The 15,411-nt window shown below is 44.4% G+C and overlaps 1 protein-coding gene across 3 annotated transcripts in view; it reads left to right on the top strand.

Moving 5' to 3' along the window:
- Positions 1 to 15,411, top strand: part of GALNT12 (polypeptide N-acetylgalactosaminyltransferase 12) — a 53,518-nt gene that overhangs the window by 16,304 nt on the left and 21,803 nt on the right. For all 3 annotated transcript variants that reach the window (XM_067743839.1, XM_067743838.1, XM_067743837.1), the window contains exon 2: positions 11,555 to 11,724. In XM_067743839.1, the coding sequence (XP_067599940.1) occupies positions 11,555 to 11,724 (170 nt within the window). The remainder of the gene's footprint in view (positions 1 to 11,554; positions 11,725 to 15,411) is intronic.

Raw genomic sequence — 15,411 nt, 5'->3', positions numbered from 1 at the left:
TCCTGGGTGAGGGGGAGGGTTAGAACTAATTAATAAGCAGAGGTGTGGTTAGGATCCTTGAATGTCATAGGAGGGAAGGTCCTGAGGGAGCATCCAATCTAACCAGAGAGGAAAAGCCATGCCCCCAAGGTAACACACAGATCTGGGGCAGAGCTGATCTAGAACCCAGATCTTTTATTCCATCCTCCCTTTTGATATGGAAGCAATTATTTATCTGTTAATTTTAATTATAAGAGCAATACATGTTCACTCTAGAAAAGTTTGCATATACAGAGAAGCAAAAAAAAAAGAAAAAGAAAAATCATCCATAAACCTACCATCCTGGGAAGAACCACTATTAACATTTTGCTGTGTATCCTTCTAGACTTTTCTAGGTATAGAAATAGATTCTGAAAAATATACACACGGGTAAGTGGGTGAGAACATATTCAGGCATGAGTGTGTACAAAGGCCCACACACGTTTTTAACCAAAGTCTTTGCACTACAGGGGATCAGTGTGTTATCATAGGCAAGGGACTGTTTGGCTTGGTTCTTCTGGCATCTGCAAGCCTTGGTAGCTAATAGAGACACTTCGAAGTATTGGCTCTAATTCTTCAAGACTTGGTGTAGACCCTGGCCCTTCTGTGAGGCTAATAATTCACATGCCAGTAGATTAGTGCATCGCTTTTTTTCTATTAGTTACGGCACTGAATCGAGGAGGAAAAGGAGGAGGGAGGAGGATGACAAGGAATTCTTGCATGGTAGTGTAGTAAGTATAGGGTTTGCAAAACTCTTTCACAAATATCGTCTCATTTGAGCCTAGTGAGGAGAGGGAACTTTCACTGTGAGATGGCAGCAGGCCAAAGTGGGGAGCCAGATAGCTGGGTTTGTGGCCTTGGGGAACTTTGAAAAATTATGTGAGGGATCTTCCCCAGAATGATTAAATAGAGTTTTGGTGGGTAGGGCCTAGGCTGAGGCTGATGTGCAACTAGTGTTGAAAGCTACTGGCTTAGAGCCTTTGGATTTCTCACTCCGAAGATTAAGCGTGGGTGCTTTTGAGGCTGTGGGAGAATACCAGAATTAGACAAAGTGGGGACTGATAACAGGTCAAATGCAGATGAAACTCGTGGTGACATCACAGTCAGTTACAAGGTGTGTCACAAGTGATGATGGGTAATCATGTACCAATACTTACATGAAGTTTTAGTTTTCATAGATAAGGGAAGCCTTGAGATAATCCTATACTGTTATTCTCATTTGCATTCTGACCTCTTTAGCAGGAGAGAAAGGTGGAGTGACAGCGCCCTTGGGGCTCTGCATTTCCACCGCACATGTATGGGGTTGCCACGCATGTGAACATCAGCTGTTCTCTGCCACTGCCAAGGAGTTGTGAACCGCTGGTTAGAAAAGTGTGTAAATAATACACACAGGTGTTTGCATTTCCTGAACGCTTGCTCTGGTTTTAGCCGTATTAGTGCTATAGTTGCAGAGTGTGTATCCGAGTTTAAGGACTAGGACTTGGGTGCTAGGATGGCAAAGAGTCTCAAAATAGCTCTAAATAGGTAATTCAGCAAAAGAAAGTGTTTGTGTCCTGCTGGGGTTGGCAGGAGGGAGTTGGTTAAGATTTCTCTTTTTGCAGAGAGGTAGCCTGCTTGTCTGTTCTCTTAACATTACCTTTGGAGAAACATCACACATGGTGTGGAGATTAGACTGATGTTTCTTTGCTTCCCCGACAAGGTTGTAAACTGAGGCTATTTTATTAGTTTTTCCTAGACCCATCTTGTGGTTGTCAGAGTGGCGTCCTTTCTTTGAATCAGTACCTTAAGTCTACAGAACATGTTCCTTTTGGTTAGAGTTTTCATGATACCTTCTCCCATCCTTTTATTTTCACTTCTTCTGTGACTTAGCTTTTAGGCATGTCTCTAATTAGCATGTTGCTGGATTTTGTGTTATCATTAAAAAAAAAATCCTGACTCACAGTCTTTGACTTTAACTAGATAGTTATGTCCATTTATACTTACTGTGCTTACTGATACTTTAGTGTTTGATTATGCCATCTTACTTATGCTTTCTATTTGTTATGCTTTTTCTATGTTTTTTCCCTTTTTTCCATACTGCTTTTTGAACCCATAGAACCTTCTGGTTCCATTTTTCTCTCTCTATTAATTTGGCAGTTATCTATTTCCAATCTTTAGTGGTAAATTTGAAAGTATATATTTAACTGAAAAAAGTCTAAAGTTAATCGATAACTATGGATCCTAGAATGCTTTAACATTGATCACCTTCTTTCCCAATTTGTATGTCATTTTACTCCACTATTTTAATTCTGTCTTGCTTTTTAAACCAACACATTAGACATTTTTAAAAATGCAGTATTCGTTTACATTTATCCACATGTTTACCATTTTCTCTTCCCATCATTCTTTCCTGAATGGTCATCTTTGGATCTCAGAGATCTTTCTGGGATTCTTTTCTTCTTCCTGAAAGATATCATGTATTTCTTGCTGTAGACAAGGTTATTGTTGTAAACACTCAGTTTTATTTATCTGAAAATGTTTTTATTTTGCTCTTGTTCTCAAAAAATAGTTTGGTTGGGTATATAATTCCAGGTTGATAGTTTGGCATTTGAAGATAGTATTCCACTGTCCCCTGGCTTGCTCTTTGCTGTGAGATGTCTATACTGAGTTAAATTTGTCTGTCATTCTTGTTTCTTTGTCATTCAGTTGAGGTCCTCTTTTATTTATTTAAGCATAGTCAGCATACTTATTTTATGCTCTGTCTGATACCTCTAATATCCAGGTTCATAGATTTCCTTGTTGTTCCTGTGCTCTGAGGACTTCTTTTACTTTTTTGTAAGCTGATCCATGCATTTAAAAGATTTTTTAAAAGTATTTTATCAAGAATTTTTTGGGTGTCCTTTACCAAGAGGTGTTCCCAGATATTTTAAATCTTTCATACTGCCTTGAGTGGAAGTCCTATATTCACTTTAAAAAAAGACTTATTTTCTCTATTAGTTAGGGTTCTTTGGTTGAAAGTGACTGAAAACTCAATGCAAACTGACTTAAATATAAAAGAAAATATATTGACTTCTATGACAGAACAGTCTGAGATTAGAACTGGGTTCAGATTATTCTGGGCCCTGAATACAGGGACTCAACTGATTTCATCAGGAAAATGTTGATTGGTCAGGCCAGGGGCATGTGACCTTCCCAGAGGGGTGTGTATATGTGCATATGTATACACAAGTGTGTGCACACACATTGTATGTATGCGTGTGTGTGTGTGTGTGTGTGTGTGTGTCCAGCCTTGCACAAACCATACAGCTTGAGAGTGCAGGAGGCATGGTTCCTGAAAGAGCAAAGTGCAGTAAGATGAAGAAAGGAGAAGGCATTCTGGGCCAATAAAACACACCTATGTATATTATGACCTCCCTGGCCTGTTCTCCAAAGGATATGAATTTTCATTTTTTTAAAGATGTTTATGTGATAACCTAAATATAATATAAAAGAAGACCTGGAAGTATTTGCCGCACCCATTCATTCGCATCCATAAAATACATAGACATATATTGTACTGGTGGAGGTTATGGTAGTCCGCACCCAGTAGGGTTGTTTTGAAGGCTAAAGGGAATAATGCATGTAGAATGCTTAGCACGCTGCCTATCATGTAGTAGGCACTCAACAAATGTTACTATTATTACTAGGTATTACTAGGTATTTTCTGCAAAGCATGCAGAAAATACAGAGGAAAACACAGTTCAGCCCCTGCCCTTACAAAGCACATGGATTATACCAGAAAGTTAAGGAAAGAATGGCTTACTATGATTTAGCAGTGAATTTGGTTCTGAGCTCTCTTTTATCTCCTATGCAGAAGTGGAACCCTGAGTGATGCATAGCTGCCCTTGCCTAATGGAAGGATGCACAGCTTTTTATCACCCAGGAAAAGGGGAAAGTGTTTTTCCTGGATGCAAATTTAGAGATATTCAGGAAGGATATATTGAACTTCATGAAGGAGAATGCTTTTAAAGGATGTTTTATCTTCTTTTTTTCTTCAATTGAAGTATAGTTGATTTACAATGCTGTGTTACTTTCTAGTGTACATCAAAGTGATTTAGTTATATATATATATGTATGCTTTTCCATTTTGGTTTATTACAGGATATTGAATATAGTTCCCTGTGCTATACAGTAGGGCTTTGTTGTTTATCTATTTTATTTATAGTAGTTTATATCTGCTAATCCCAAACTCCTAATTTATCCTTCCCTCACCCGTTTTTCCCTTTGGTAACCATAAGTTTTTTATCTATGTCTGTGAGTCTGTTTCTGTTTTGTAAATAAGTTCACTTGTGTCATATTTTAGATTCCACATATAAATGATATTATATGGTATTTGTCTTTCTCTTTCTAACTCACTTCACTTGGTATGGTAATCTCTAGGTCCACCCATGTTGCTGCAAATGGCATTATCTTACGCTTTTTTATGTCGCTGTAGCATTCCGTTATATGTGTGTGTGTGTGTGTGTGTGTGTGTGTATACCACATCTTCTTTATCCATTCATCTGTCGATGGACATTTAGGTTGCTTCCATGTCTTGGCTATTGTAAAGCGATATTTTAAAGAACAAAGGAGAAAATATACTACGCCAACAACAAAAAAAGGAGAGGGCAGAATGTTAAATATTACTCAGTGAAGACATTTGCTATGGCAAGCTAAAGAAATATGATTCAGCATTTTAAAAATCTTTCTTGTGATTATAAAAATGATGCATGTTCATTATAGAACTATTTTTTTTAAATAAATTTATTTATTTTTGGCTGAGTTGGGTCTTTGTTGCTGCACGTGGGCTTTCTCTAGTTGTGGCGAGCAGGGCTACTCTTCGTTGTGGTGTATGGGCTTCCCATTGCAGTGGCTTTTCTTGTTGCAGAGCATGGCTCTAGGCGCATGGGCTTCAGTAGTTGTGGCTCGCGGGCTCTAGAGCACAGGCTCAGTAGCTGTGGCGCACGGGCTTGGTTGCTCCGTGGCATGTGGGATCTTCCCGGACCAGGGATCGAACCCCTGTCCCCTGCATTGGCAGGCGGATTCTTAACCACTGCGCCACCAGGGGAGCCCTATAGAACAATTTTAGAATGCAGAAAAATATAAAGAATTAAATAAGAATCAGTGATAATCCCACTGCTCAGAGATCACCATTGTTAACATTCTTGGCATATTTCTTTCTATTGTTTACTGTTTATGTGTGAGTGCATGCACACACACTTTGTTGTTCGAAGAACTGACATGATGCTGTTTATAGATCTGTACCCTGCTTTTCTGATTAAACGTCAGAGAGTGGCCATCCTTTTTTTATTGCTAAATATTCTCTGAAAACATGGCTTTGGATGGCCATGTAGCATTTCTTCATGCAACCGTGAATGTTTATCCTCCGACATTTAAATTGTTTACAGAATTTCACTATTATAAATAATGTTACAAAGAAAAATTTTTACGACAAGCCTCCTTCAGGGTATCTCTGATTATTCACTTGGGTGAGAAATTCTTAGATGTATTGATATGAGATGAATGAGAAGAGGAACATTTTAAAGCTCTGAGTGTAGGGAATTCCCTGGGGGGCCAGTGGTTAGGACTCCAAGCGCTCACTGCTGAGGGCCCTGGTTGGGGAACTAAGATCCCATATGCAGCGCAGCGTGGCCAAAAATAAAAAATGTTTAATAATAATAAAAAAAGAAAGCTCTGAGTGTATATTGCTAAATTGGTATCTTGTAATCTCAGAGCACACAAATAGCCCACCTGGACATTTGAGAACAGTGCCCTTGAACTTCTGGATTTTGCACAGCAGTGAAAACACATAAACAAAAACACTGAGGAGGGGCTGACATACAGTCCGAACTCTATTTGGTCAAACAGAGCTTGTCTTGTTCTCCTATTTACTCCCATCATGAGAAGAAATAAATTTTAATCCAAAACAGTAAGGATGTGATTTCAAACTAAAGGACAGTTCGTTTAAATTGAATAAATTTCATGTTTGAAAACCTCATTGTCCTTATTTCTACTCATTTCTCTTTGGACTGGTGCATATGTGAAACTAAATTTTAGCTTTACCTTATTTTTAAAGATAAAAAAATCTTAATTTTAGTTTCACAAAAACACATTTTTTTTTCATGTAGTATAAGCAGTTCTTTCTGATGCTTCTAGTGGGCTGTGGTGGCTTTTCTATGCACCCTGTCTAGTACTCAGAGAATATTAAATCCAGACATAGTTATTAATATTCTTATACATATATGTGTGTGTTTTCTTTTTGCTCTAACATATATTTGGAGGAAGGCAACTGTTTTTTGTTTTTGTTTTCATCAACATTTTTTTAATTAAAACAATTTTTGTCTCTGACTTTTTATTCTTTTATTTTGTTCTATTTTATTTTTAAAATTTATTCAGATTTTTATACAAAATTTAAAGGTTACTTTACATTTAGATTGATTACAAAATGTTAGCTATATTTCCCATATTGTACAATACATCCTTGAGCCTGTCTTACGTCCAATAATTTGCACCCCCCCACCACTGATAACCACTGGTTTGTTCTCTGTATCTGTGAGTCTGCTTCTTTTTTGTTATATTCACTAGTTTGTTGTATTTTTTTAGACTCCACATAAAAGTGATGTCATATAGTATTTGTCTTTCTCTGTCTGACTTATTTTATTTCACTTAGCATAATGCCCTCCAAGTCCATCCACATTGCTGCAAATAGCAAAATTTTGTTCTTTTTTATGGCTGAGTAGTATTCCATTGTATATATCTGCCACATCTTTTTTTTTTTTTCTTTTGCGGCACGCGGGCCTCTCACTGTTGTGGCCTCTCCCGTTGCAGAGCACAGGCTCTGAACACGCAGGCTCAGCGGCCATGGCTCACGGGCCCAGCCGCTCCGCAGCATGTGGGATCTTCCCGGACCGGGGCACGAATCCGTGTCCCCTGCATCGGCAGGCAGGCTCTCAACCACTGCGCCACCGGGGAAACCCTCTGCCACGTCTTCTTATCCATTTGTCTGTTGATGGACACTTAGGTTGCTTCCATATCTTGGCAATTGTAAATAATGGTGTTGTGAATATTTGGGGTGCATGTATCTTCAAATTAGTGTTTTTGGTTTTTTTCAGACATATACCCAGGAGTGGAATTCCTGGGTCATACGGTAGTTCTATTTTTCAAGGAATGTCCGTACTGTTTTCCACAGTCTGCACCAACTTACATTCCCACCAACAGTGTACAAGTGTTCTTTTTCCTCCACATCCTCAGAGGGCAGCTGTTTTGGTAGAAGTGGGAATGAGTGAGAAAGGAGAGGGCCTTGGGCAGGGCCACTAAGATTGAGATACGTATAGGTCAGAATTGGCTTGGTGTTTGGGTACACCCTTTGCAACATTAAAAATTTTCTTTTCTTCTTTTTGTATTAAACTTTTAATTTTGAAAAATTCAAACCTAGAGAAAATTTGCTAGAATAGCCAAAATCCTCTATATCCTTCACCTAGACCCACTCATTATTTTGCCACATTTGCTTAATTTTTCTCTTTCTATATGTATCCTATAATATTATACACATTTGAGAATAAGTTACAGAGATGATAATCTTTTATCCTTTGTTACTTCTGTGTGTATTTTCTAAAAACAAGGACATTCTCTCATGATACCATGAAGGTAGTTATCAAATTCAGGAAATGTATACAATATCAGATGTTTCCAACTGTCCCAACTTCTAGAGCAACTTTTTTCTTCCTTACCCGGTATCTAATTGAGAATCAAGTAGGACATTTAGTTGTCCTGCCTCTTTAGTCTCCTTTAGTCTGAAATGGTTCCTCAGACTCTCATTGTGTTTTAGGACAGTCACGTTTTTTAAAAGAGTACAGGCCTGTTGGTTTATAAAATGTCAATTCAGGCCTGTCTGATAGTTTCCTTGCGATTTATTTCAGCGCATGTGTGACCATAAAACTTAATGACTTAAAACAGCAATAAACGTTTATTATTTCGCATAATTTCTGTGGGTCAAGGATTTGTGAGTGCGTTATCTGAGTGGTCTGGCTTGGGAGTCTCTCATGAGATTGTAGTTAAAATGCTACCTGGGTTTTTTGTCATCTCAAGGTTTGATTGGGACTGTTGAGGCTGGAGGATCTGCTTTTAGGATGGCCCATCATATGCTGGAAAGTCTGTCTGGGCTGTCCTGGCTGTCAGAAGCCTCAGTTCCTCTCCACATAGATCTCTTCATGGGACACTTGAGTGTCCTCACTACACAGTGGCTGGCTTTCCCCAGATTGGATGGTCCATGGGAGGGAACAAAGAGGAACCTTCGGTGTCTTATGACCTGGTCTTAGAAGCCACATACTGTTACTCCTGCTGCATTCTGTTCATGTGTGGTGGTTTTAAAATATACCTACAAATTCTTTGATAGTCTTCCCTTTAAAAGAAGGAGCCTAATTCTCCTCCCCTTGAGTATGGGCTGGACTCCCCTCTGTGGAGCACAGCGCTAAGTAATCACTTCCGTGATTCAGAAGACCAGCGTGTCCAAGAATTCAGGTCCTGCTGGCTAAGGCTGATGGGAATGCCTTATCGCTTCAGGGCATCAGCGTGGTCATGCCTCCAGCCTACAGATGAAGCAGGCATGAGAATGTAAAGGGGGCTGAGAAGAGCCAGCCCCTCTCAGAGACTCAGATAAGCCTATTCATGTGGCAAGGCCACCCCAGTGATGGCAGAGCCTGGGCTGCTGCCTGGGTAGCCTCAGAGCCCTCTACAGAAACTGTCCTGGCGCTTAGGAAAAGGGACCTGGAGCTACTTAGAAGACCCTGAGAGGGATGAGAGGAGAAATTTCCTGTTTCTTGGTAGGAGGGAGGGCTGGTTGAGGAGAGGGGATGTAGGGATCTTTGTTTAGATTCTGATGGCCCACCTGAGCCTCCCGCAGGGTCAAAGGCACGAGCCAGAACCCTGTGACAAGATCGCACAGGGACACAAGGAGTTCAGCCAAGTACATACACACTTGCAGGCACTCTGAGAACTGTCCAGGCTACCCCGCCTCTCAGCCTTGTCTTTAAAATAGGAACAGTGAATGCTAACATAGGAAGAGGTTTTGAGAGTGAAATAAAGTGCTACATTTCATCAATTCTAAGGCATTTTTTCTTTCTTTTTTTTTTGGCCACGTGGTGCAGCTTGTGGGATCTTAGTTCCCTGACCAGAGATTGAACCTGGGCCCTCAGCAGTGAAAGTGCAGAGTCCTAACCACTGGACCACCAGGGAATTCCCTCTAAGGCAGAGGTCCCCAAACCCCGGGCCTGTTAGGAACCGGGCCGCACAGCAGGAGGTGAGCGGCAGGGGAGCGAGCGGTGCTTCATCTGCTGCTCCCCATTGCTTGCATTACCGCCTGAACCATCTCCACCCCCCACCCCCCATCCGTGGAAGAATTGTCTTCCACGAAACCGGTCCCTGGTGCCAAAAAGGTTGGATACCGCTGCTCTAAGGCACTTTAAAAAAAATATTTAAACATTTCTGAAATTAGGATGTCTCTTAAAATCAGAGCATTCTGCAGTTATGATTGGTAGCATTTGTCTTTCTTATTGGTTCATAAGAGAATGGTGTGTCTTCCAACCATTGGAAGACACACCATTAATTTTGATGAAAGCTTATAGACTGGAGATGTGATAGCACTAAGGAATTGCTAACTTTTAAAGTGTTACAATGATATTGTGTTCATTATGAAAAGAATCTTTATCTCTTAGATATATATATTGAAATATTTATGGATGCTGTGGTATGCTGGGTTTTGCTTAAAATTAGTCTGGGATGGGGGTAGTGGGTGAAGACAAAGATGAATCAAGACCATGTGTTAAGGACTACTGAAGTTAGGTGAAAGGGTCACAGGACTTTCTTATACTGTTCTCTCTACTTTTTGCATGTTTGAAAACTTTCATAATAAAATAAAAGGAGAAAACAAGAAATAAGTTGTGTACACAAAAGGCTTTTCCTCTGCTTTTTGTGGGACTGGGTCCCTCATTATTCAGGCCTCATCCTAAATGACACCTCCTGGAGGGGCCCTCCCTGATTACCTGTTCTGTGGTTGCCTCCATTCCCCCTTCCTACTCCCCTCTGTAGTTGCTCTCTCTTTCATCCCCCTCCTTTTCTTCATAGCACCCTAACTTTCTGAAATTATTGATATGTTTACTTATTTGATTATTGTCCCCCTGATTGTAAGCTCTGGGAAGCAGGGGCTTTGCCTATGTGCCTGGCACATAGTAGGCGATGAGGAAATGATCGGTGACTGACTGATACAGGTCCCACTGCTACAGTGCCTGGCACGTGGTAGATAGTCAATAGATGTTGGTTTCACCCCTCACCCTGCTTCGTTCTCCATCTCTTTGATCTTGCACTTAGCTTATCTGTAAGACCTTCCCTTTCTGCCCCCGGAGGCTGGCCAGGCCTCAACATTTATCTTCTTCTCAAATTTCCACCCCATCCCTTGGTCTGGCCTTTAGCCAGGCCAGCCTTCAAACCCTGGTCCTTCTGGTGTCCCTTGTGGGTTTCTGTTCCTCCCCTATCTTGCTGTCAGCCATGTCCTGATTTCCAGGCACTGCCTACTCCCTGGGATGACACTGGGAGTTTGTCATCCATTACTCTGAGGAGAGAATTCTGTGTCAACCTGGAACCTTCTGTGCAAAGTAACAGAAAACCCTACCAAAGAAAGAGGGAGCTAAATGGTTCTTATCACTGCCAGCCAAGCCCTAACCCCAGAGAGATGGGTGGGCTCAGCGCCCTCCTCACCACAAGACTGCCTCAGAATGGAACGGGAGGGTGGGTGGTGGCAGTGGTATGGGGGCTGGGGGGTAGTCAGTGTTCTCTACAGAGCCCTTCCTGGAATGTTCACACATCCTAGCCATGGTTCCAGTTTATGCATTCAGTGCATCACCTTTGAAAGCATAGCCCCTGCTGGGATGCAGAGTAGGAAAGGTGCTGGGAGAAGGTAGGGGGAGACTCAAGTGGTGGTGAGTTCTGGAGCACGGAGAGTGACACCTGCTGAAACGGAGACGTGGGCAAGATGCTGTAGGAGCAAGGAGGGGCGAGCACCTGCCCCACACAGGTGTCCCCAGACTTTTCCAGAGAAGGCGGGGTGAGTTCTTGAAAGAGGACAGAGAGTGTGCCAAGCAGGAAAGGGAGGAAAGGGCGCAGTCTGAGCAAAGGCCTCAGTGGGATTGGAAAGGCGTGGACAGATGGGAGAGCTGTTGGGCGGGGAAAAGTGACAGTCCCCCTCCCTTCTGATTCTGCTGAGTTTGCATGTTGCATAAATCTGAAAATTGCTTTAAAGCTTAAAAACAGCATCTGCAGTTCAAGCTCGTTAAGTATTTAAAACCTTTTTAAAGAATCTGCTGGGTCTCCTAATGGAACACGGGGGACTCTGGAACATCCCAGCAGCTATTTGCCATTCCCCAGGGGGAGGCCCCTGGACCGTGACCTACGTCCCTTTCATCACTCCATCCCCAGCACCAGCCTGGGCCTGGTACATACAGTCAACAGTGGGGTCTTGATTCCTGAAGTTGTGTTGTGTTCGCAGGTGCAAAGAGAAGAAATACAATTATGATCAATTGCCCACGACATCTGTCATCATAACATTTTATAATGAAGCCTGGTCAACTCTCCTTCGGACAGTTTACAGTGTCCTCGAGACATCCCCAGACACCCTGCTAGAAGAAGTTATCCTTGTAGATGACTACAGCGATCGAGGTGAGCCCCTGACGTGGGCTCTTGGAAGAGCCTGCCCTTCTGTGGCTGTGCCTGGGAAGCGAGAGTGTGACGTGGGACATATAGAACAGGCCTGGAAGGACAGGCTTCCTGCACCCCTGTGTGGCTGGCCACTCCCCTCAGGGAGTTCAGAGCCAGGTGGGGGGAGGCAGATGTGATGGCAGAGGGCTCTACCACACGGTGCTACGGGACTCACCCCACCTGGGTGCTCAGGAGGGGATGGTTGACCTTAATCTTGAAGGCTGGGTTTGCAGACAGCAAAGGTGGAGGGAGGCGTTTCAAGTGGAGGGCACAGAATATGGAAAGGCTTAGAGGTGCAGTGCTGTGTGGACTGTGTAGGATCTGCAAGTAGTTCAGGAAGGATGGAGGGCCGGCTGCTGCAGTGAGTAGCAAGAGATGAACGGGGGTGGGTGGGGGGAGAGGGCTCAGGCCTTCGACCCGAGGCTGAGGAGTTGGGGCTTTGTCCTGAGGGCAGGGAGAGCCAAGGCAGAATTTCAAGCAGGAGACCAGTTTTGCTCTTTGGGGAATCCCTCTAGGCTGGAGTGTGGAGAATGGGGTACTAGGGAGCTCTGCAGGGAGGCCAGGGGGCTGTGGAGGTGGCCCAGGTGGGAGATGGAGGCTTGGAGTCGGGTGGGAGGGGAGGGCAGGGCAAGGGCAGGCGGGTGGAAGGAGGGGTACCCGGGAGGTGGCATCCACAGGCCCAGAAACTGGCTGAGGTGTGAGGCGGACCTTCGGGCTTCCGGCTTGGGTCTCCAGGTGAAGGGTGATGCGGTCCCAGAGCTAGAAAAGCCATTTAGGGCAGGAGGGGCAGGTCTGGCAGGAGAAGGGGGGCATTTGGCCTTGAACATGTTGAGTTTGGGATGAGATCAAAAAGGGGCAGCCTAGACAGAAGAACTGAAGCCAGGGAGAGGCATTCCATTGAAAGGGTGGTTGTTGTCCCTACAGACCTAACCAGTGACCTGGGATCCAGCAATTCACTGCAGTCCAAGGCTGGCCCTTTATGATTCAGTGAACGTTTTCTGAATGTGTGCTAAGGCGCTGGGGATTCCGTGGGAAACAAGACAAATCCCTGCTCTCATAAAAGTCACATTCTAGAGAGGTGGGTGGAGATGGTCAATAAACATATAAAGAACATAACATAATATGCATCACATAGTACAACACAGTATAACATAGCATACCATAATGGAACGTGATACTATACTACAGCACGAGTAGGAAGTGCTCTGAAAGAATACTGGGAACAGGAGAGTGAGTGGGGCTTGGGCACCAGGCCTACTCTAGTGGGTGGAGGTCAGGGAGGCCTCTTTGAGGAGGTAGCCTTTAAGCCAGAAGCTAGAGAGGCAGCGCAGTGAAGGTCTGGGGAGAGGGGCCGGGCTGGAAGCAGCAGGTGCAGAAGCTGGAACAGCAGCCATTCTCCGCGTCAGACCACCGGCTGGTGGAGGGTGACCTGGGGGATGAGGTTGCAGGGTGGGTGGGGCCAGATCAGGTGGGGCCTCGGAGGCCAATCTAAGGGGTTTAGCTTAAATAGGAGCCTGTTGGGAGCCGCCTGAGGGCTATCGGGAGAGCTGGAACGTCGCTAGGTCTTGGGGACTCAACTGTGCTGCCCTGTGGAGCAAGGCTGACGTTGGGGGTGGACACGGATGGAAGGGGGAGGGGCGTAGGGACTGCCATGGCCTTGCCTGGCTGGGGTTAGCCCTGTCCATGGAGCGGTAGTCAGCCAGCACATCTTTGGCCACTAGCTGACGTGAGGGCAGCTAAGCTGAAGTGAGGGGAAATGTCACGGCCCTGCAAGAGGGAGAGCTGTGGGCTTGGTTGCTAGAGCCCGTTTCAAACCAAATCACCACCCCGGACCACCCATCAGGGTAGAGCCACTGCTTATTGGGCATCTGCTGCTTCAGGCTCTGAGGCTGGTCTGTCTGACTTCAGAGCCTGGTGTATAGGTCCTAATTGGTGGGTGTGCCGGGCTGTTCTCACAGAGACTCAAAATAACAGTGATTTACATGAGATAAAAATTGATTTCTCGCTCACATCACAAATCTGGGGTAATAGTCTAGGGCAGGTGTGGCCCCTCCGCGCTATTAGGGCCCAGCTCCTCCTGCCCTAAGTCTCCTTCTTCTCGAGGATGGTGCACTGCCTCTGTCTGCATAGCCCAGGCTGGGTCTTCACCTCCTGTTCACTCCTGTCAGCAGGAGGGTTTCAAGGGGACTGGGAGCTACACCTGGAAGTTGCCCTCAGTCCCACTGAGTAGAACAGTGTCACCTGGCCACACCTACCTGTGAGGGAGGCTAGGAACATCGTCTCTATGGAGGGTGTCCATGTGCTCAGCTGAAAAGCATGGGGAGAGTGAGTCTTAGGGGACAGCTGGCATTCCCCATGGCGGCAGGCAAGCCACACTGGGGGTTGAGGCCTAGTGTAGCCTACAAGGTGCTGAATTCTGTGGTCAGGGGTCTTAGGCGAGCTTTACCATAACCCGTCATGGCACCTTGGGCAAGTCACTTGTCTTCTGAGCCTTAGTTTCTAATCTATAAATGGGTTTATCTACACTAATACCAGAGACTTGTGGTGAGGAATAAATGAGATCATGTGTAGGACAGAACCTCACGTAGCAGCCAGCTTATAGTAGGCGTGCATCTCCATTTCCTTTCCTCCCAGGGTTTTAAATATGTCGGTGTAGACGCTGGTTCTGGGTCACGCCGCATAGCCTGGAATCCCAGCTCCAGCACTTTGCAGCCGTATAGCCTTGAGCAAGGAGCTTAACCAGTTTCAACCTTGCCTTCCAGCCCTGTAAAATGGCATAATAGTAGTTCTTACCTTTCAGGGTCATTGTTGAGGATTAAATGAGATGAAGGTGGTAGCTTGCTACGTCAGGGCCTGGCCCATTGCTGGCACTTGTTCAGCGATAACTTCAGCTTTTATGAACTATTTAAAAAACGGCAGAGTGCCAAAAACGTTTCAGAAGTGTATTCATTCAGAAGCAAATATCAGATTATTTTCTCTTTATGGGATCAAGCAGCTGCTCAGCAGACAGGAATACAGCCCAGTACAGCTCAGTGCTCCCATAAATGTAAGGCCAAGACTGTGGGGGGACAGGACTTCCCCTCCCCATCGTGGTAATTTGTGAAGTCAGCAGGATGCCCCTCTCAGCGTGTATTGGAGGTAAGAAGTCCTGCCCTGCCCCCTCCTCCCACCCTTCCTGCAGGGTCAGTCTGAGCTGATGAGGGATGTCAGCGCCTTCCAGGATTGGGGAAGACAGTTCAGGCAGACAGAAAATTGATGCAGACCAAACCCATCCTGAGTGCTGGGTGGCTGCACCACAGTTTTCCTGTGTGTTCCCTGGGCACTGCCACTAATTAGCTTTGCTTGGGAAGTCACCTCCCTTATTCCTGCCATTAGCTTATATGCAGTTATATTTAGGGTTGAAAAAAAATCAACCAATGAATGTTTTTTGTTTCTTGTTTGAGTATCAAGAGTACTTAGGGAAACATTTCACAGACAACAAAGCAACTGAGAACATTATACAAAGTTTTCCCGTCACTGATGATTGAGGGGGACTTTGAGATGAAGCCCATGTTGATGTGGGGAGATTCTCTCATTTTTATTTTACCTGACTGGTTCTCACCTGCCTCCACCTACCCATCGAGAGGCATGAATCGGGACCTCTAGTCC

The sequence above is a fragment of the Pseudorca crassidens genome, chromosome 7, assembly GCF_039906515.1.
Source record: "Pseudorca crassidens isolate mPseCra1 chromosome 7, mPseCra1.hap1, whole genome shotgun sequence".
Lineage (NCBI taxonomy): Eukaryota > Metazoa > Chordata > Mammalia > Artiodactyla > Delphinidae > Pseudorca > Pseudorca crassidens.
Note: the sequence above shows the minus strand (reverse complement) of the source record. Positions and strands in the feature narration are given on the sequence as shown.